This window comes from Echeneis naucrates, chromosome 18 (genome assembly GCF_900963305.1).
Source record: "Echeneis naucrates chromosome 18, fEcheNa1.1, whole genome shotgun sequence".
Taxonomy (NCBI): Eukaryota; Metazoa; Chordata; class Actinopteri; order Carangiformes; family Echeneidae; genus Echeneis; species Echeneis naucrates.
In genome coordinates this window covers 14500169-14521674 of record NC_042528.1, presented here as the reverse complement: position 1 = coordinate 14521674, position 21506 = coordinate 14500169, and the positions used below count along the sequence as shown (strand labels likewise).

General features: G+C 41.9%; 2 protein-coding genes and 1 non-coding gene across 6 annotated transcripts; all 3 read right to left on the bottom strand.

The window, feature by feature from the left end:
- Positions 1–954: 954 nt before the first annotated feature.
- eif4a1a (eukaryotic translation initiation factor 4A1A) lies at positions 955–7650 on the bottom strand. 2 transcript variants are annotated; one of them, XM_029525842.1, is made up of 12 exons: positions 7544–7566; positions 7158–7163; positions 6255–6297; positions 5945–6077; positions 5371–5510; positions 3601–3769; positions 3098–3207; positions 2871–3014; positions 2513–2650; positions 2240–2329; positions 1787–1866; positions 955–1628 (listed from the first exon to the last, which is right to left on the bottom strand). In XM_029525842.1, exons 1-12 carry the CDS (start codon positions 7564–7566, stop codon positions 1484–1486), a joined length of 1221 nt encoding a protein of 406 aa, XP_029381702.1. In that variant the 3' UTR covers positions 955–1483. The 2 variants fall into 2 exon arrangements, with proteins under 2 accessions (XP_029381702.1, XP_029381701.1); XM_029525841.1 differs by lacking the exon at positions 7158–7163 and having other exon boundaries at positions 7544–7650.
- LOC115059349 (small nucleolar RNA SNORD10) lies at positions 4640–4775 on the bottom strand. The gene has a single exon (XR_003842206.1). It is a non-coding gene; the product is annotated as a small nucleolar RNA SNORD10 (small nucleolar RNA).
- An 838-nt stretch (positions 7651–8488) lies between the features above and the next one.
- On the bottom strand, positions 8489–20733 carry senp3b (SUMO specific peptidase 3b). 3 transcript variants are annotated; one of them, XM_029525838.1, is made up of 12 exons: positions 20398–20733; positions 18908–19033; positions 17219–17914; positions 16601–16717; positions 14144–14255; positions 13746–13893; positions 13328–13375; positions 13097–13174; positions 12002–12139; positions 11191–11274; positions 11041–11091; positions 8489–9992 (listed from the first exon to the last, which is right to left on the bottom strand). In XM_029525838.1, exons 2-12 carry the CDS (start codon positions 18993–18995, stop codon positions 9882–9884), a joined length of 1671 nt encoding a protein of 556 aa, XP_029381698.1. In that variant the 5' UTR covers positions 18996–19033; positions 20398–20733; the 3' UTR covers positions 8489–9881. The 3 variants fall into 3 exon arrangements, with proteins under 3 accessions (XP_029381698.1, XP_029381700.1, XP_029381699.1); XM_029525840.1 differs by having other exon boundaries at positions 16601–16714; XM_029525839.1 differs by having other exon boundaries at positions 20507–20733.
- Between the last annotated feature and the right edge of the window lie 773 nt (positions 20734–21506).

The following is a 21506-nucleotide window of genomic DNA, read 5'->3' as shown; positions in this document are numbered from 1 at the left end:
GGAATGGGGACATCTATTGTCTGTCTGTGGTAATGAGAATGCTGAGATGTAGGAGTCGATGGGTATGTTTGAGGTCTCACTTTACAGGCAGCGGCTGTCCCAACACACCAACTTTCCATAGGCTTTGCCCTGAATTTTTCATGCTAGTCAACGATGCAGAGCCAGGTTTACACTGTTAAAGGAGAAACCTTTATTTTATTTATTTATTTTTTTAAAGACCATTAAAATAAATACTATACAGAATCCAATGTAGAAAACTTGATACATGGCTTCTGTCTCAAAAAAGGTTAACAACTTGATAAGTTCATTTTAAAAAAATAGCAGTGACCCCACACCCCAAAACATGGTTCTCCTAAACCACACACACACTCCACAATGAGTGGCATTAAACGAGTGCTCAGAGAAGGGAGGGGGTCATTGCTCCATGCACATCATTGCCTGTAGTTTGGTCCTTTCATGTCAAACAATCCGCCTCCTCCACGTTTTGGCAAGGTGGGTTACCTTTTGACTCCCCCACCCTTCAAACCACCACCACCTGAATCAAAACCCTAATACTTGTTGAGGGGGGAAAAAAAAAATAAAAATAAAAAAAATTAACAATAAAATTCAGAGATGAAAGATGAAAACCCAACAAGGAGTTCAGGGACAGAGGTCAATGCTCAACAACTCACCGTCACGTCAGCCTCCCCTTCCACAGCTGCTGGTTGGGCTCTCCAACTGTATGCTACTAGAGAGCGAGCGTACGAGTGGAGCAATATGTACAATAGTTAAAAATAATAAAATAAAAAAATATGAGTATGAAACAGCAGGAAACAGATCAAAGGGTAAACAACTCATTCATGTTGGATTTTACTATACAGCTCTTTTTATTGAATATGCCCTGTGGACTCTAGATCCCACCCGACCCCCCCCCATAACCTGCATTCTTAACATGATCATAAATGTGTTAAATGCTGTTTTAAGTACACTGGACGTTTTTTGTTTTGTTTTTTTAAATACTGATTTGGTCAAATGGAGCACATCTAGTTCATTGTGTTAAGTTCAGACTGAACTCTGCAGCACCTGCTGGAGGTGAACAGGTGCAGATGACCATCACATTTGACAAAGCTTCACCACTGCAACAGTTCTGCTAATTCATTGCATGTTAATCCTTGACAGTCAGAGCTAGAATAATTTCAACATTGTGTTAATGTACTTGTGGGAAAGTATTTGCATTTTGCACTCTTGGAACTTGATTTAAGTCGATGTTCTTATGAGTGCCAACTGAGAATTGGGCTAATTGGAGTGATGGACTGGAAGGAGATCAAGCAAAGTCATCTTTCCATTATGTCCAAAAACTGTATCAAAAGTGAGGGAGGAGCAGCTGCACCCCCTCCATCCACCCCTACCTGTGAAGGTTGGGGTATGGATAGGGGTAGGCAGAAACAAGCTTCAGCTTCTAAAATAGGCAGGGCAGGGGCAGACAAAGGGCATGTGGAGTCATCTAAATAAGATCAGCCACATTCATCGGCATTTCCTCAATGGTCGTGTTGTAGAATGTCTCAATGTCCCTTAGGGTGCGCTTGTCATCCTCAGTCACCATGTTGATGGCCACACCTTTCCTGCCAAAACGACCACCCCGACCAATCCTAGTGGAAAGAGAAGGATTATCAGCCATCAAAAGATATGTTTAAGTGGAATCCGATTGGTTCAGATACATATAATTGACAACTGGGGTGGGGGAATCTTCCATCTGACAGAATTTGGCTAGAGGATCGATTATGCTGATGCACTGAACTGGTTTTACCTGTGGATGTAGTTTTCCCTGTTGGTCGGAAGGTCATAGTTAATGACAAGTGACACCTGCTGGACATCAATACCCCTGGCCTGAGAACAAATAGGATCAGTGTTAATAAGAAGTCAAGCATTGTTTTCAGATTGTTACAAAGAAACAAGCTTCACACAGCATCCATTCACCACAGACAAAGATAGTTGTGTTAAACAATGTTGAGGAAGGTTTCCTTTTTATTCTAATGGTAGTGTAATCCACCAGTTAGTTGTGAGTCCAGGATTTAAACCCAGTCACAGTGGAGGGCAGACAGGCTTCTTTACCAAGGAACTTTCAGTCCTTCACCAGCACTGCAGATGGGAGGAGAGGGAACCTTGGAGCAGTATTTGGAAAACAACCCTCAGAGCAAACTGATGCGAGACCAGCAAACTCTTTAGTGGAGCTCCTTGTGAAGAGCCAGGGTGAACCTACCAGCAAGTCAGTGGTGATCAGGACACGACTAGAGCCAGAGCGGAACTCCCTCATGATCAAATCTCTCTCTTTCTGATCCATATCACCATGCTAGAAGAAAAGATGAAGACAGAATGAGTGCTTTCATAATGGATGCCAGGACAGGTGGGGTTTAGGGGCTCTACTACCTATAAAACTAAACCTATAGCCAGTTGTGCCATTCATTTCTGGGGCCACATTGGTCATCAAATCAGGGCAGCTCAGGTTGGGGACATGGTGGCCAGAGGCTCGTACCAGAGCAGAAACTGTGAAGTCTCGGGCATGCATCTTCTCAGTGAGCCAGTCCACTTTCCTCCTTGTGTTGATGAAAATTACAGCTTGTGTAATGGTCAAGGTTTCATACAGGTCACAAAGTGTGTCCAGCTTCCACTCCTGAGGAACACAACCACATGAGATAGTCAGAAGATGCCCAGAGGCCTCAGGTGGTGCACCATCAGCCTGATAGACCAGGCTTGAGACATGGACATAGATACACTTCCCTGTGTATAGGGAAGATGTGTGGAATCCACACAAGTTGCTGTCCCTAATTCAAGCACTAACAGCACAGCTGTTGCTTGACAGTGTCACTGTACATGATCACATTTTTCCGCACCTCTTTCTCTACATTGATGTAGAACTGACGGATACCCTCCAGAGTCAGCTCCTCCTTCTTCACCAGGATCCGGACTGGCTCACGCATGAACTTCTTGGTGACTTCCAATACGTCAGCGGGCATCGTGGCTGACAGAAGGACAACCTATCCAATACAGAATCAGACAGGCTGGCATCTTAATCCCAGATCAGGTCAGACTATAACTACCTTCAGCCAGAAGCCCTTACCTGTGTGCTGCTTGACAGTTTCTGAAAAATCTCATAGATCTGGTCCTTGAACCCCCGACTAAGCATCTCATCAGCCTCATCCAGCACAAACATCTTGATGTACTTGGAAGCTGCAAAAACAAATGCAACATATGAACATCATTGGCACAGCCAAGAAAAATCCTTATTATTTTATAGGCCTTTCTCTCCATACACTTACACCCTGATGTTGCAAGCTAAGGAGGTGAGAAATTACCATTTAGTCTCATCCCTATGCAGCTGAGGGAGTGAGACCCTTGGCCTCTTCAGGGCTTGAACCAGCACAACATGCATGGTTTTCATCATACAGCAAATCTGACTACTCATATCAAATTAATCCATCACTCCAGGGAAGGGGAAAAAAATAAATAAAAATTAAAAGCTGCCTGCACATGCTTTTTGTTCTTGATGTTTGGTGTCACTTGGCTCACAGCAAGACCATGGTTTGAGGTCCACTCAGGTCACTTATTCTCATGACGACTTACACAGGTTTTTGCGAGTCAACATGTCAAAGACACGGCCAGGAGTTCCCACCACAATGTGAGGTGCCTCAGCCTGCAGCTTCTGGACTTCACTGCGGATGTTGGTCCCTCCAATGCAGGCATAACAACTGGCCCCCATGTAGTCACCCAAGGCGAGCACCACCTTCTGGATCTAAAAAAAAAAACAACAACAAAACAAAGTCAAACAATATTTTTCAAACCACATTAAACTCAGCCATACAGCCTGAGATTTTGCACCACTTGAATGGGGTCAACACTTCAATCTAGAAAATTTCCAGATATTTCCTCAGGAGACTATGCGTCATCTCTGTCCCAGAGCCATGCATGAAGAAAGTGAACACCACTGACTTTAACCCAATGTATGTCAGCTGATAAATCGCTCTCACTCTTGTGTCAAAGGAACTGGCACCTGCAGCACACACCTGTATCTGAGACAGCTCTGACACGTAACAAGACCATAATCTCTACTACTCTGGGGGGGGGGTTAGGGTTAGGGTTAGGGTTAACCCTAACCCTAACCCCTAACCCTAGCTCAAATGTGTGCCCATGAGGACAATTTACAAATATTTTTAATTTTTATTTTTAACCCTAACCCTGACAATTTTCTGATCAGCTCTACTGTAATGATACTTAACACTAAACATTTTGTACCATACACACCCATTAAAATGAAAATTAGAGCATGACACTTAAGACTTATTGCTCAACATTAATAAAAAGATGAAAACTGATTAATAGAGAATTCACAGCTCAACATGTACTGAACTGATTACAAAACTGAGGTACATAAAAATGCCCCTCTGAAAAAGAAGTAAAACTAAATACACATGTAATAGACACCCATTCATCTTTTGTCACTTCTTTGCCCCCAAAAGTGTCATTAATAAAGAAGAATAAGAAACACGTGCAACAACAGTGTCTTGGGGTAGAGGCACTGGCTATAGCGGTCCACTGACTGTGCAGGGGCCTGTAGCTTTAAAATTAAACATGACCAAGAACAATAGTGACTTGGGCTAATGCTGTATTCAGAAGTAGTGTTGCATGATCATGTCTCTGGGTCCTTGATGTCCTGAGGGCTCCAGCAAACAGAACGCTTACTGGCGCTACAACACCAGGAGTTTAGAGTCAGTTGACACGCATGAGCTTCATCATCATACAGCAGGCCTGACTGCAGCTGTTCTATGATCTTGGCCACAATTCAGACTTTAGCCTATTCAGCAGCAGGGATGAGCCCATCCTTAGTGAGCATATTGTAGAAAGGCCACATTGAGTTTATGAGTCTAAAATTGTTAAATTGTTTCAACTGTTTCTCACCCTCCTTGGGGTGCAAGTGTGTGGTTTTCTTTGCATTCCCTTGGTATTTTGCCTATTGCATTAAAGAACTGAAATGTGTAAAAGAGACTGATATGTGGTGATAGCAGTGGATAGGACGTGAGGTTAAGAGACATTTATGAGGTCTCAGAGCAAACAACAGATCATGAAGAGGAATGAGGTGTTGCTGACCTCAGATGGGCTTGGGTTGAGGCTTGACTGAAGAATTAGGAGGTCAATGGTGCCATCTTTCCGGCATTTGAATTTCAACCAACTATTTGGTTGCAATGATTCAATGCAACCAGGGACGAGTCCAACCCCCCCGTAAATTCCTGATATTGAGTTAGGATTGTATGCAATATCTTGTTTCTGACACAAGAGATCAAATCAAGACAACCTTTGAAAACAGCTACACTACACTGTGTTTTAATGAGCACATACCTGCTGAGCCAGCTCCCTGGTGGGAGCCAGGACTAGAGCCTGGGTGCTTTTCAACTCAACATCAATCTGCTGGAGGATGGATATGGCAAAAGTGGCAGTCTTCCCAGTGCCAGACTGGGCCTGAGCGATCACATCGTAACCTTAGGAAAGAGGGGGGTGGGGGGGGGGGGGTGGGTAGGTAAAGTACACATTCAACTACTGTTGTGCACTTAGAAGGCAGAAAATAATGTTAATGGAAAAGCTAGTTACTGCTGTGGAATCATGTAATTAATGTTTACACACCTCAATTTAAATATCCAGTAGCTTTCAAGTATGATGGAGCTCTTTAAGTTAAAGAATCTGACCCTAGTCAAAAAAAAAAAAAAACAAAAAAAAAACCTGTTTGGTTTAACCACTGACTACCCAGCTCTTGGTGGTCGTGTGAAACGTGCATATCATGAAATGCCATGTAGTTAATAAGAGTTAACTGTGGTGTCGCAGCATTTAAGATATGCTGTTCCCACACAGGAGTGAAGACTACAATATCTCACAAGATGTACTGATTGCAGAACCTTAACCCATTTTTTAAACATACCCTTGATGCAAGGGATAATGGCCCTCTGCTGGATAGCGGAAGGCTTCTCAAAACCATAGGCATAAATTCCCCTGAGCAAAGCCTCACGCAGGTTCATCTCATCAAAACTGTCCACGATCTGGTTCCAGTTGCTCTGCAAAGCCAAGACAAATAGGAGAAATCACATACAGACAAAAAGGTTACCACGCTCAATTAATATTTACATAAGGAGCCCTTTCCTGTTTGCTCTACATCACTTGATGACATTTAACTAAGCAGAAATATTACTGTGGAGAGGTTTACCATCTTTATCAGCATGGACAAAACTCACCTCAATGATCCCATCTGGCTCCATGCCCTCTGGGCCATTGTCTCTGAAAGACCAGACCAAAAAAAAAATATTAATAATTATTATCCATATTTAAAAAGATGAGCCCAACAACAGAAATGTACTTGCCAGGAGTTCTGCCAGTCTGCCAACTTTAAATTTGTAGGTCTGTCAAATAATGGCAATTTCATATGAAAAGAATCAGTAGCTAAAGAATAATATACTGCCTCCTCTACAGCAGACACCACCTTCATGGTTGTGAGCTCTTTTCTCCTGGTACCTCACAGTTGACTTTCGGAGTCCGCCATTTCTGCTACATACATTCAAGATGGTCGTTTCTCCAGTGAAGGCACAAAGTCGGAAATGAGGTGATAGTATAACAGCCATGACTGCCACAGCTAGTACACTTCAGCTACTTCACTAAACTTAATTTAAAGACTGAACGTTAACTGTGACATTGGATTTCAGAACTATACGCTAGCGTTAAGCCGTTGGTAACAATAAAAACACAATCTCGTCTACCTTTAGCACTGCGCTGCTAGCGCCACTGCAAACAGGCCCCGTTCCCCTTTGTGTGGCCTTTTACATTTCTTGTCCGGTCGGCAAAACCTATTAATAGGCACCTCTCATCGACAACAGCCACACATTTGTGTTACAGGCACAGCACAAGAGCGGAAGCGTTAGAAGCAGTTTCCAGCGGCCTGCGCTGTATTATCCAAAGTCGCCGGTTTTCACTACTGCGACCATGTGGCCCGTCGATTGAGAATAAAGATTCTGCACGTTTTCAAAACCGGCCCCTAAAGACGTCATCTACCGAAAGAAGATCCGATAGTTGTGCGTGTTCAACAAACATTTATCGTTAATATCAGAGGAATAATCATGTAGCAGTTCAAAATTAACAGCGACTGAGGCCTACACGAGCCTCACTAACGTGCCACTTTTCCATAAGAGCCAGCTGCATTTCATTCCACTGTACAGAACCCCCACGAACTAGCAATATTTATGCCGCTTCATAAAAACATATTTTCGACAGCTTACCAAGCAACGATTGCATTTTAGACGAAAATACTACAAACGCACCCCCGACTATTTGGTACCGTTTGGTGGAATCTAAGACAGGCTTTTCACATGTAGGCCTCATTGCTAGCCCGATAGTCACACAAAGATTCTTCACTCAAATTCCACGACCAGGAGGTCATCGATAACAGACAATGACAGACTACCGCTACCAGATACATTAGCGTCTAGGCTTTTGTGTGATCGTGTTAATCGACTGTTAAAAAATTCCTTACCTATTGTCATATTCTGCCGACATTATTCCAAAGAAAGATACTGCGGCAGAAATGACTTATATACGCTGACAACACGCTAAGAGGTTCTCTCATTGCTACAGAACACCGTCATTTAGCTCTGCTCCCGCCTATCGACATTTCTGATTGGTCAATTTGTACATCACATTTGAAGTAGGCGGGTCATAGTGTCTTCGTAATCCACGATCATTTCTGCTCTTACACTAGATGGGGCGGAGTTGAAGTTTAGTAGCCATTCTGTCTGAGAGGTAGGCAGAGTCCTATCAGTGGGCTACCCAGCTAGAGCCCACGTCCCCTTCACATCGCAATTTGTCCACGCAGATAGAAGCGCGGAGTGTAGCTTCCCGTTACTTGTAATCTTTAGCAGATCATCAAGTGGAAAAATACAGTAGTGACACAATCAGTGATGTAACGACGCGTCACACTGAGTTCCCAGCTCCTATCATAGCCCGATGAATTAAAACTACTGGTTTCGCACGCTCAGTCTCCAGACCCGAATAGACACCCCTTCCGAATATGGCAGATTAGGGGGACCAGTAGGATGAATGTGATGCAGCTATTAAGATCCAGAACACGAAGTACGGAGGATCTTGATCATTAGCGTTATATATATATATATATATATATATATATATATATATATATATATATATATATATATATATATGTATCACTAAAGAGCATCATAAAGCACACGCCCCTTTACCAAAACATCAAACTCGTCTCGTTTTCGTCTGTAAAGACAAACTCTAAGAATAAACGCATTAAAGACTTAAAATTTGACTCACTCCACCGTGCGTTTCTACAAGAAGTTAGTCAGTATGAGCTACAATACTTCCACCTAAATGTAAATTCCCTCGTAATGTTGGAGGACATGTGGTAGCATCAATAAAATGCAAGATATCATTTGCCACACGTTTTATTTTTAATCAACCATAATGCATTGTAGAAGATATATAAAACTGTTGAATCTGTTGCATCAAGTCGTTTGAAAAACAAAACGAAAACACAGCTATCAACAACTCTGTCTTTCATAAAAAAAAAAAGAAAAAAAAAAAGAAAGAAAAAAAAAAAAGAAAGGAGGGCACTGTAACTCCATTGTGTACATGCTCATTCTATGTGTAACTCTTGTGGTCCTCACTAAATGGCTTCAAATTCTCAGAAACACTAACCAGAAGGGTTCTCTGTACCTACTCCAATAACACTATTTAGTCATCCTCCTTTTAACATGTTTAAATCAAGAAGCATATCAACACAGTTACTGACAGAGATTGAACACAGTAAAAGATAAATGCAATGCAACTCCCCCTGTCCCCCAGGCTAATGTTATCATTGCAGGTTTTTTGGGCAGCGGTTGACGTATGCAGATCTGGTCTCTCCTGTGTCAGACTGGCAAGACAGATGAAGGCAGAGTACGTTTCTGGTATGGGGGTCAGGATGTGCTGTGTCCCATGATGTAAATCCTGATTTCCCTCAGAGCAATGAACTCGAACAGCTTCAGCAGTTCTTGCATCAATTACACATTTGATTTCCATTCTCAGCATTGGTTTAAATACATCTAGATGTCAGATAGGAAGCTGTCAAACAGGTATTATACACTGGAAAGGTCATGTGGCACTTCAGTGGCAAACATTATGCAGTGACATGACAGACAGTATGTCAACATAACATTGGTAGCATGGTGAGTGTTCCATGTTGGATGATGCTGTGAGTTGTTCTTTTTTATTCAATGAGACTAACCACACTGACATTTGGAATGGAGGGCATGAGAATCCACATTCACATCACCCTGCTGTCTACACACTCCCTCTGCACTCACTGCTCAGGAATCTGAGAGTAAAATCACATTGGACTAATGGGTCCAGTTCTTCATCTTAACCGCTTCTTCAGGTATCTCAGAGACCTTTTTCCTGCTACCACCCAGACTGAAAAACACACATTGACTACAACAGGATGAAAGATTACCACATGAACCTAGTCTTGGCCTCTGTCAACCACAAAGGAATAACCTGGACATTAAATCAGAGGTTTCAAAAGTTGGGAAAAGGGAAGCAAAGAGAAAAAAAACAAAACAAAACCATGACATCACCCATAGTATACATTTCTCTGGATATTGGCAGAGAAATGCAATGTTTCTCATTTTCCAGTCAATCACTCGCTCCCATCATTCTCTTCTTGTAATATCATTGTCCCTCTATCTTACAAGGGTTAGGAGCGAACAGTGGGCTCATGATGTTTTTTTTTTTTTTTTTTTTTGGGGTGGGGGGGGTGGGGGGCAGGGACAGGTGATAATGGTGGTGGTGCGGGGGGGGCCTGATGGTCACAGGATGAGCTTGCAGTGACACAGTTCCTTGTACATTTGCCTCCTGAGCCGGGGCATGTCCTGTTGGCCAAAGCTGAACGGCTGTCCTAGCGCCAAACACTTGCAGTACTGCAGGAGGACAGACGGACAGAGCAGCAAGTTATTGCCTGGATCAACAAATAATTCAAAACCATACATTTGTATTTCAGCATCCACCCTGTACTCAACATGAACCAGGTATCTGTATGAGTTCCATTCAGTTACTCCAGTTCTGCCCACACTTCTAAGACATGCTCATTTAGGTCAACTGGTGACTAAAATTGCCTGTGAGCATGATTGGTAGTTTGTCTCCATATGTCAGCCCTGCAATATAATGGCTACTTGTTCAGAGTGTACATTGCCCTCACTGATTGTCAGGTGGTATTGACTCCAACCCTATCAAATCTGTGACGGATAATTGGTACAGATAATTGATGGATGGATCTAAGAAAGTATCATTACTGAAATGAAAGTCTGAAGAATAATGGCTAGTGAACAATGCTGAGTAAATTGTAATAGTTCAGCTAAGTCAAACATACCATCAGTCTGAAAGCCAGGGGCTATGTCATGCAGTAAAGGCTCCTGCAGCAGACTGACTATTTGTGCCACAGGACATGACATCATAATTTGATCATTTGAAAGGAAAACATTACCCCAGCAACCAATAACAATGCTACATAATTAATATGTACGTCTTTGCAAATAACCAAATTTGACTGTAAACGGTATGAATTATGTAATCAGTCCTGTCCTCCAAAGTTGTCATATTTCTAGACAACTGTAACATGCCAACTAGTACGCTGAATCGTTGTTCGCGAACATTAGCTAGCAAGCTAGCCGAAGCCCCTCTGTCCTGTATAATTGTTCCAATGCGTGTGTGAGTTTATTCATCAAATGAAACATGAAGGATGTACAAGCAGTGAGTAGAATAAATTCTGGCATTGCCATTGTGGAAAATGTACCAGCTGGGGTAAGTGGTTCACGGTTGGTTTCTCGTTTTTATGAACCTTGTCATCGCTCATATCGAAAGATTTCAACTCTTAGCCCAGCTTGGTACTTAGGGCCAAGGGGTAGCAGGCAAGGGCTAGTGGTGGTGGTGTTGGTAAGGGGTGGGTATTGGGACTGGGGCTTAACCCACCTGCAGCACAAAAGCCCCGCAGTCACTGTCGTTGTTCTGACGACCCACATTCTGCAACATAATGTAACATTAACAGGAGGTCCTGAGGTCAAACAGGAAATCTGTGAGTCATGGCAATAATAGACGATGATTGACATTCAAACGTCTCACCATTTTAAAAAAGCCTTTCCATCCCGTCAAAAAGTCTCGTTGCTCTTTTTTGATGGCTTCTGCTTGAAGGTACTTAAAAATGTGCTGAAACAAGACAGGTCACTGATGTGCGTGTGTATCAACAATAAATTTTCAGGTCTATAATTAAGTTTAAACTCGCTCCAACCACTGTCTGACACGCCACAAAAACAAAATCGAGACATTGGGGAGATGTTAAGATGACAGGGGTGCAAAGTATGTATAAAAATAAATTAATTACCAAAATAATTGATGATTTTTATGTTTTTGTCACCACATTTCTGTATTTCATTTCCACCAGACAATCAAAAAGCAAATTTGGCTCTACAAAGCAGGAGAAGGGAGTAGAAAGGGGCAATGGAGGTCCTCCGGAGAGCCTAATCAGCCAGTTTACAAGCTGGACCTCTACTTTCCTCGACTGCTTTCCAGCTCTGATACAGTTAATGATTGCTCAATCAGTTTATGATGTAAGATCTTTCAAGTCCATTACTGGTAAGGTATTTCATATCCACCTATCAACCCTGTGCTGACTGTCAGGTGCCCTAAACTGCCTGGTGAAAACAGTACATTGTGTAACAAGTCATTATGTTACAGAGAAGCATGGTAGGCACCATCATGCTATATGGGCGGTGAGGCTAAAGGTGGGCATGATTACATACACCTGCCTATAAACCATAGCCATTATGTGAACCAGCCTATGTGTAAAACTCGCTTATGACTCACATAACAGTTTCTCTACTGCGTCTAACAATAATGATGATGATCTAGTATGAAAGCATGCGTTATGTCCTACCTTTGGGCAGCGTCTGTTAAGGGTCCGCTGAGAGTCAAAGTATGTGATGGCTCGACTCGGAATGTCAACACTGACCAATGACCAATGAACCTCGAGGTGGATGGGGATCAATAAGAGATCCTTCTGGAAGATGTCAACCTGCTCAGAATTAAGTCAAGTGAGGAGACAGAGGAAAGGGACGGAACAGAGAAAATATCAGCAGTATACCTCACAACATGTGAGCACTCAAGACTACCTCCTACCAACAGAGGGAGAGAGTATTGTTACAGCATACTCGTTGCATTTCAATTAGTTTTCCGCAGAAAAGCAATATTGCTAAAATTTTGACAGAGTACAATTGCAACTTGCAGGTTTTTCCATTTAAGTGTGTTTTGTGAATGGACTGTAATTCTTGTCTACTCTCGTGACATGCCATAATTCTTGTTAAATGTCTTCCAACAAGACTCCACTTTGAGGAACAATGAAAGCATTTAGCAATTTCATGGTCTTGGAGCACTGATTTGCAGTGAACTATGACCCTCTACGTTACGTCCAGTGCAATATCCACCTAGATTGACACGTCTGGAAAAAACCACCTCACAAGAGCGTAAAAACTTTAGTGATATATTTGATTTTTTTTTTTTTTTTTAATGTAGGCGTTTCCATTACCAGTTTTTTATTGCAATATTTGGATTTTGTGCATTTGTTGGGGTAATGGAAACACCTACTGGTACAGACGTCAGAACATGTTGGGCCACAATAGTGTGTAACATCAGAGCTGGACTTCAGTTAGCAGGATAAATAATTAAGGTGCCCCCCCCCTTCAGATACTGCAACAAGTGACACTCACTTTTTCAGTCTTGTTAACTATAGCACTGACTGTAACTGGAGGGGGAGACTTCCTGGTTCTAAAGCTGGTACCATAAAGTTCAAAGATCCAGACCCACAGAATGTTGCATTCAACCCAAAGGACTCACCGGGAGATTCAAAGAGGCTGAGGAGCACCATGTGAACAGCTCCAGTGACAGTACAAATCAGACTGATCAAAGGAACACTCTTTTTTTTTTTTTTTTAAGTTCCCTGCTGAAGAAATTCAGTGAGGAAACATTCACTTACATTTTTTGTCCATCGTTTGACTCCTTCATAGCCTTTAGTCCTGAGCTTATCATAAAAGAAACTGTTGAAAAAGTGAACCTGTGAAAGACAACAGAGAAACTGCTCATGTAGTTGAGCTATTAAGACATCACCACTCATACTGATCTTTTGAAGCAGCACCTCAGCAACACCAAACCCTAACCCCCCCAGACCTATCTTCACTTTATAATCATTTAAATTAACTTTCCATACCCTCTCTGGCACAGAGTCCATGACCAGATCTCCATACATGTTCATCACCTGGAGGGGGGAAAAAAAAAAATCCTCTGTGAGCTTTTCTGTTCAGGTAGCAGCAATGGCTGCCATCTGCTGCATTTCTAGGGACTGATCTTTTAAGTATTCTGTCCAAGTTTAAGGGGAGGTATGCATTTAGTCTTTGCCAATTAATTATTTTATCATCTACACTATAGAATCAGAAATACAACAAGCAACATTATTTGTTCTGCTATAAACTGCTGATGCTTCTGTACTCATGCAAACCACTTCAGAGATCATCTCTCTCTTCAGCAATGAAACATCCTCCAGGGAGGTGGACTGCAATGATTTCCAGGTCAAGGGTGTGTGGATATAGATATCATTCAAAAAAGATGTATGGGGTGTAATGCTGTACCTGATCGTTGAGCCAGTTCTGTCCATAGAGAGTACCCAGGTCATCCATAGTCAGAACATGGCGCTTATAGTTGACTCTGAATGTTTTAGCCAGGGCTGATCCTGATGAACGTTGGAAGGACTGTATGAGGTGCTGGACCACTGCTTTCCTGATGAAGAGCATATCAAATACAGCTGACTCGAACAAATCAACTCACAAACAGTTAAAGTTCAATTCTGCCACTAATTAATTAACAGTTAAACTGTTATCAATACCAATTATTAGATGAGGACTCATTTAGTTTTTATTCTTAGTAGTTAACGTTGGTTTACTAAAATTACAATTAAGCAAGACAATAATGGATCCCTGCACTGTTCACAAGTAATGATACCATGGACTGACAAAGCAGCCTGTCTGACCTGTGTGGCAGTGAGAAGCTTTCACTGAAGATGTCCTGCAGCTTCTCCATAATGTCGTCCACATGGATGGGGATCAAACTGCCATACTGCTGTAGAGACTCCTCAAGAATGCCTGAACACAGGTGCCACAGGACATTATCATCATATTTGTCACAACAGGCCAGAAAAGATGACTGTTGTGCCCATGCAAAAAGATTGACATCTCCCTTTAAACCTTTCTGTTTGAAAATAAAAATGAGACTACCATCTGTCTCTCAGTTCCAAATATTCGTACCCACGGCAAAATCTAATGACTTATTATTTGGTCTTGGTGTGATGTTTCATCCATCCATTTTACTTACAGCATGAAGGAGCATCTCTTTCACAGTTTCCTTTGGATGTCCAAGCACTTCACTCTAAAGGTAAAACTGAGCCCAGACACCCCATAAAGGAAATTAATTTTAGTTGATTGTGTCTTTAATCCAATTCTTACTGTCACTACTTAGGGCTCATGATTAGAGGTGAGGGTTTGAATAAAGATGAACATGAAAAAGAGAACTTTTAATTATAATCTCTCTGCACCACAACTGTCTGGCAAAATAACTGCTGCTACTGCCACATTGAACTAATCTGTTGGTCAAGATTATCCTCCCTTCATCAGCGAGGATCCCATCTCACATTTGGCAAGGGTAGGGTACACCCTGGACAGTACGCCAGTCCATCGCAGGGCCAACACATACAGACAGAGGGGAACACACTGGCACGGGGAGAACATACAAACACAGCACAAAAAGGCCTGGCTAACCACTATGCCATACTGCCATCCTTTGGTTAAACAAAGACATAATAATTCAGTGATTCATAGGAAAGCTAAATCAAGCATTTTTAGTATATGCACAAAAACTTTGAGTTTTTAAAGAGAAATGTAGACTCTACAATTTTTTTTAATACCCTAATTAATTTTTCTTCACTTTTTGTAAAGAAATAAATTGAATGCATTTCAATGTTTTGAATTAGAATAGAACATGCAGTTTTCCCAAATACATTAGCATGTATGGAAATAAAAGCTATTATAAGGATCTGTATCTTTACTCACCTTTTTTCCCCTGCTATTATTTTGAACACAACCAAAGGCCAACCAAATCCGAAGCCCTTCTTTACCATGATGCATGACACCATAGAAGGGAAACTGTCTCTCTCACTCACATCCCACAGGATTGTTCCCTAATTCCCCACATGGGGATTGAAGACGCTTTCCATGATACCAGCCATAGACTCCAAGAAGGCCTGGTACAATGAACATGTCTTGGGTACATAACAGAGCTTTCGCCTCAGCAGCTGCATAGAGACAACCCATCTCCTTCACCAACTAGAACTTGGTGCTTAACCAGTGGCTTATGAGCCTATTACGTTGGGCAACTCCAGGAAAGATGAGCCCTGGTCCTCTCCTGGAATTTGGTTTCAGTGTCTCTGTTTTGCACCAAGATGAGGCTATCTGTATATAGATGGGACCTTTCCATGTACTGCACAGGCGACACTCCATGTGTCTAGGACCACTATAACACTGACACTGTCAGCATTCCTTACCTTCATCTGCACCTCAATCAACATCACACCACACTGCAGCATCCAGCACTGGTCACCTTTAATATCTGCCTCCAGTAGAGGTACCTGTTTTTCAATTTACAGGCAAGGAGCAACGGCCCTTACATTGCTTTTGTCTTTGAGATTATATTAACTTGAAAATCTAACCCTAAGCGTGTCCATAAAGAGTTATGCTGTTTTGGTATTTTGGGGTTAGTGGTTACATGTGAAATCATTTGGTTAAAGTATATATGAAGTCAAAGTCTTCAGTAAGCACATTTACATGCACAGTTAAGTCGAGCTATGGTTACAGCTCGATAATGCCATCTCATCTGACTTCTGTCCTTGTCCCAGTACACATGTGCAGGAGTGAAATCGATTTATTTGTTGAAAACATGCTGCCTCCGCTATGATAGGTGGCGATATGCACGCTTTTGGTTTGTGGGTAATGGGCCACTACCGATTGACCTATGACGTCACACACAACAACAGAGGTGGGAAGAAAAAAAGACTGGTGAGCTAGCAAGTTAGCCTCTGTATCGGTCCAAAAATTAGCTTTTGCTGCAGCCATGTTCGACACGTTACAGTTAGCCAGCTTCTTTTGTCGGACCTCCTATGTTTGCGTTTTAAATGCCGTTCAAATTCCAGGTCATAGCTTCGCGCAAAACTTTAGCACATGCATAGATCACCTCCAGCTCCAGTCCGAACTATTCGTATACATGCAGCAGCATCGACTGCATGCATCGACTTTCCATTGCATTATATGCATGTGTTAATCCAACAATTTTAAGTTCGATTTCAGTCGAGCTAACGTGTTTACATGCACTTTAAAAGTCCAGTTTGGTCAGACTAAAACAATAACTCATGTAAATGTGCTTAGTGTTTTCTTCTCACCAGTCACACAGGTCATATGTTCTTCAGTAAGAGCCAGTTCCACTGGTTTCACCTCCACTTCCCGTTTCCCTCGGACCTCTTGCTTCTCTGGACAGCAGCCATTTAACTGCTTATCTGCTAGAGAGGAAAAGACATTTTATTTATTTATTTATATATATATATATATATATATATATATATATATATATATATACACACACACACACACACATACATACATACATACATACATACACATATATACATATACACACACACACAAATTTTTAAAAGACCAATTTTCCACTCAGCTCCAACTCCATCTCCTGTGTTGACAGCTTTATAGCCAACATCTACCCTAACAACAGATGTCAGACTGTTAAGGACAAACAAATGACCTATGTTGTTTACTAGCTAAAGAGCAACATAGTCAGCAGTTAAAGCAGCCTCCAATGAACAGACTTTAAAATTCCTTGTTTGGAGAATTTTTAGTGTCCAGCTGGAGTACGAATAAAGCTACATATTGATGGACTTCACCAATAACCTTGTGGCTCAGAGCCACCTATAGAGAAGACGATAGTAATAGTAAGTTAGTAAGTTAGATAGTGATAGTAAGTTTAAGTAAATACATGTTAGTACCTCTATTGGACTCTGTGAACCTCTCATCAGTGCTGTCGTCCTCTCCATCGGTGTATAGTGATGGCTGATACCTTTTTATCCTCCTCTGCCTGCCGTAAAGATTGTACCTTTGGCCTCTTCGGCTCCACCGGTGCCCCAGAAAGAACACCCACTGGGCCCTCTGGCGCCAGGTTTTCCAGTGCTGAGTGAGTCGAAATCCAAGGCTTCCATGAGATCGCAAGCGCTGCCAACGGCGGAGCCTCCTCAGAGCTCTGTATCTGTTAAGGTGGGACCTAAACAGGTCCCCAGCCTCAGCCTGGGAAAGGGTCTGCACTGCAGTGACACCAGCACCGTCCTCTACTTTCTGCTGCTGTCCATGTTGTTCTGAATGGGGCTGATCCGTGTGCTGGAACGGAAACTCTGGGATCTCCCACTCCACTTCTGCTTGGTCTGTTTCCTCTTCTACCTCCTCTTCCTCATCGTACTCACCATCATCCTCATTAACATCCCATTCTCTGCCCTCAAACTCACCCTTGTCTTCCCTGTTGTCTTCTTCCTCATCAACTATGGCCTCGATCCCTCCCAATCCATCTTCCTCCTGCTCGTCTACATATTCATGTGTCCACACTTTCTCTTTCTGTCCCAGTCTGAGGTGCATGGAGCTGGGCACACTATGGCCTGACACTGGGACTATGAGATGGTCTCCAGGAATGCCACCTAAGCACAAACATGAGGAGAGATTAATTGTATAGGCTAAAGGCAGGGGCAGCCAACCAGTCAGACAGGGCCACACCAAGCACCCCTTCCTCTGCCTTATACATACATTCACTTATCCGATGAAATTTTAAACAACTTAGAATGACACACACAAACACCCTCATATGCTGCTCAGTCACACTGCAAGTCCTGTTATCACAAAGGATTTGAGCAAGGTGCAACAAGGTGGAATAGTGGCTAATGCCATTCCAGGGTTTGATTCCCAGGTCTGGGACCTTTCTGTGTGGAGTTTTGCATTTTCTCCCTGTGCGTGGGTTCTCCACGGGTACGGGTAGCCAATCCGGACAAATAAATGGCATGGATAATGGGACAAGATTTAAGCAAATCTACATGAAAATGTGATCATTTACAAAGCATCCACACATCTCTGCACAGCAGATTTAAATATCATGAAGGACACATGCACATTCACATGAAATTTAAATTTACAATAGCATTCAATAAATATAATGTGACAAACGTTTTCTCTTTGCTTTGCTAACAATGCATATCAGGCAAAGCAGTTTGACATTAATATAAAAAAAAAAAAAAAAAAGTAAGCATCTTCCCCATCTATTAAAAATGTCTCATGTTTATCCTCAGAGTTACACTTAGTTTTACAATTAGTACTGTTGTTTTGGATTTTAATATTTAAATAAAGATTTATATTTTTTTAATGTGCTTATTCATTCATCTTCAACTGCTTATCTGTTTCTGGGTTGTGGGGTCCTGGAGCCAATCCACCTTTCTGGGTGGATTGGCTCCAGTGGCAACAGCATTAACCACTATGCCACCATGCTGCCCAAAATATGTTTATTGATTGTTCAAATGAGATTAATTATGAGCCCTGAAAATCTTGTAATGACAGCCTCACATTAGTGCCAACATCATGCATAATAAGACAGCTAACTTGACTATGAATTTTGTTTATTAAATAACAAATAAAATGTTCACCTCCTCCTGTGTCCTCCTGCCCCACAGCAGTCAGACCCAGGTCTCCCTGCCAGCAGTTCTGGGTCAGACTACCACCACTGTCTCGCATTATCCACGGACAACCCGCGACCTGCGCCAGCTCGGCACCTGCAAAGAACAATTACAGTTATTGTCTGGGTGTGAAAATTCAGTCAACTAAAAAAATTGATTCAAGAAACTGTGACTATGACTGATGTAGTCTTTCTAGTTGGTCTGACTTGTCACACTCAAAGCTGCTTGGATGCTCAGTCCTGCACTTGAATTGTCAGAGCCACTTTAGTTTTGTTTTGTTTATTTTTTTTGCATGTACCACAAACAGGGAACATTGTTGTTCCACAGTGAACAACTCTCACTCCACACTGCTCACTTTTTCAATTGATAAAATTTTTCCAAGCTAAGGTTCTTATCTATGAAGCACATCACTGTGTTTCTGTACCATGAGGTACTCCATCAACTATTCTGCAGGCTGCATTGCTGAGGCGTGCATTTGCTCTATCAATGACCTTACAGCGCCAAGATATTCTAGAGTCAATTTAAACCCTGCACCGATCATGATATCACACATAATCACACATTCAAATGTATTTAAAGTTCTGTAAGGACCACATGTCAGGGCAGCAGAGATTAAAAGCCTTGGTGCTAGGTTCGTCGAGGTGTGCAGATAGAAAGACAAAAGCCTTGTTAAGATGTAAACCCCTGCTTGATATCAGATGCTCTACTTGGATTAGTCGGTGAGCTACACACTGGCTCTGCCTTCTAGGGACAGTCCTGCTACTGGCACTAGAAGCGAGAAGCTGCATCACTTCCCAATGAATCCACTATTACCCACATATAAACTTCCAACATTTATTTCACTAAACTAAGAGGCAGCTTCTAGTTGGATCTAGTTGTGTGCGATAAAGAATTCAACAACACCGGACTCTTTTACCATGTGCACCAAGTCAGAGTGCAGATAAGTGCTATCGCATGCTAACTGGAGAGAGTGGGTTTGATGTACCAACACTCGCCCATATGAGAACACTGAACAGCTGAGTGGATTACCATTTATAACACTGAATACTTAATGCGTATTCTGTGCGGGTGGTTATTAGTCAGAAAAGCGTATCTAAGATGCGAACAGTTCTTTCTGTTGCAGGAAATAGTCCTCGCCATCGTTCGCTTGGACGCGATGGCCGCTAGCAACATCACCACCATAGTTTAATTACTGAACATAAATAATATGCACACCAATTGCAAACACTTGTTAGTTGCTATGGGAAGCCAAATCAAGCGCACAATCATTAAGAACAAACGGCAATTGTCAGACTTCTTCCGCAATCCGTTTTCTGTCCATGCTAACAAATTAGCTGATTAGCTTTGTTGTCGTTAGCTAGCTAAGCGTTACTTAGGCATATTCCCTGTTAGCAACAACAAAATGAAACGCCCGGTTTGAGGATATCTTAAATAGGCATGGACTAGGCGTGTTCGCTTACCGTTCACCCGCAGATTTATAAGAGTATGTGTCCGGCTACTTCTGAATGACAGTTGGGCGATTATATATTGTAAGCTACCGAACCAAAATAGATGCTAATTAACGTTAACCTCATTCAATGAAGTCAGGTGTGAAGCAGCCAGATGTCACCTCCTTGCGAACTTTGATTTCTTTTTGGTGTTCCGGTTCAGAGAAAATTTTGAATACTCATCAAAGACGGTGGATTAGAGTCTATGGTGTGCGTGAAAGCGAAAGGAAGGATTTATTTCAGCCTAAACAGGTCTGTACGCAAAGAAGCTGTTCCCAGAACCGGGCCGCTGCAGATTTTTTGCTCTGATAGCAACTACAAGTCTGTCGCGGAGCATTGGCGTCACACAGTCTGTTTTGTTTTGTTGTAAGAATGGCAGTGAAATTGAGATCCTCACCTTGGTCCTCTAAGAAACAGAAAGTAATATATTTTCCATCCATGGCTAGGTTTGATGAGGTAATAAAAAAATCGGTTGATTCAGTCAATATCTGTTTGTTAACTGAATTAGATTTGATTACTTTTCATTCATCTCAGTATATGAATATATAACAATAAAGCTTGCATTTCCTTTATTTTTCCCTGATAATATTTGGATTAGTTGTCAAGCGAAGGAGACAATCAGGAGAGGAACGGTTTTGATCACTATTCAGTGCATTAATGTAGGCTACCCTTTTGTCATAGGAAAACATTCAACCATAGGGTGTGGGCCTTCAAGGTATTCAGTGAAGGCCTACGAAAATATATTGAAATAATTTTTGTACTACTAGTTATTATATATATATATATATATATATATATATATATATATATATATATATATATAACATTCATGTGACAGGGCTCTGCCTATTATTTGTATTGCCATTTTTAATCTTTTACTGCTACTTGTGGTCCTATTGAGGGCCCAGGGTCTGGATCCACAGTTCGCCACTGCATCCAAGTCCTCATTTTGATCAATGTGAAGTAAAGGCAACAGTAGAACCAATCCCAAATGGTAGTGAGCAAGGGACGCAGACACCCTGAACAAGATGCCAGTCCCTTACAGCAGCTGTGTATAGCGAACACGCTCAAATTGACGTCTA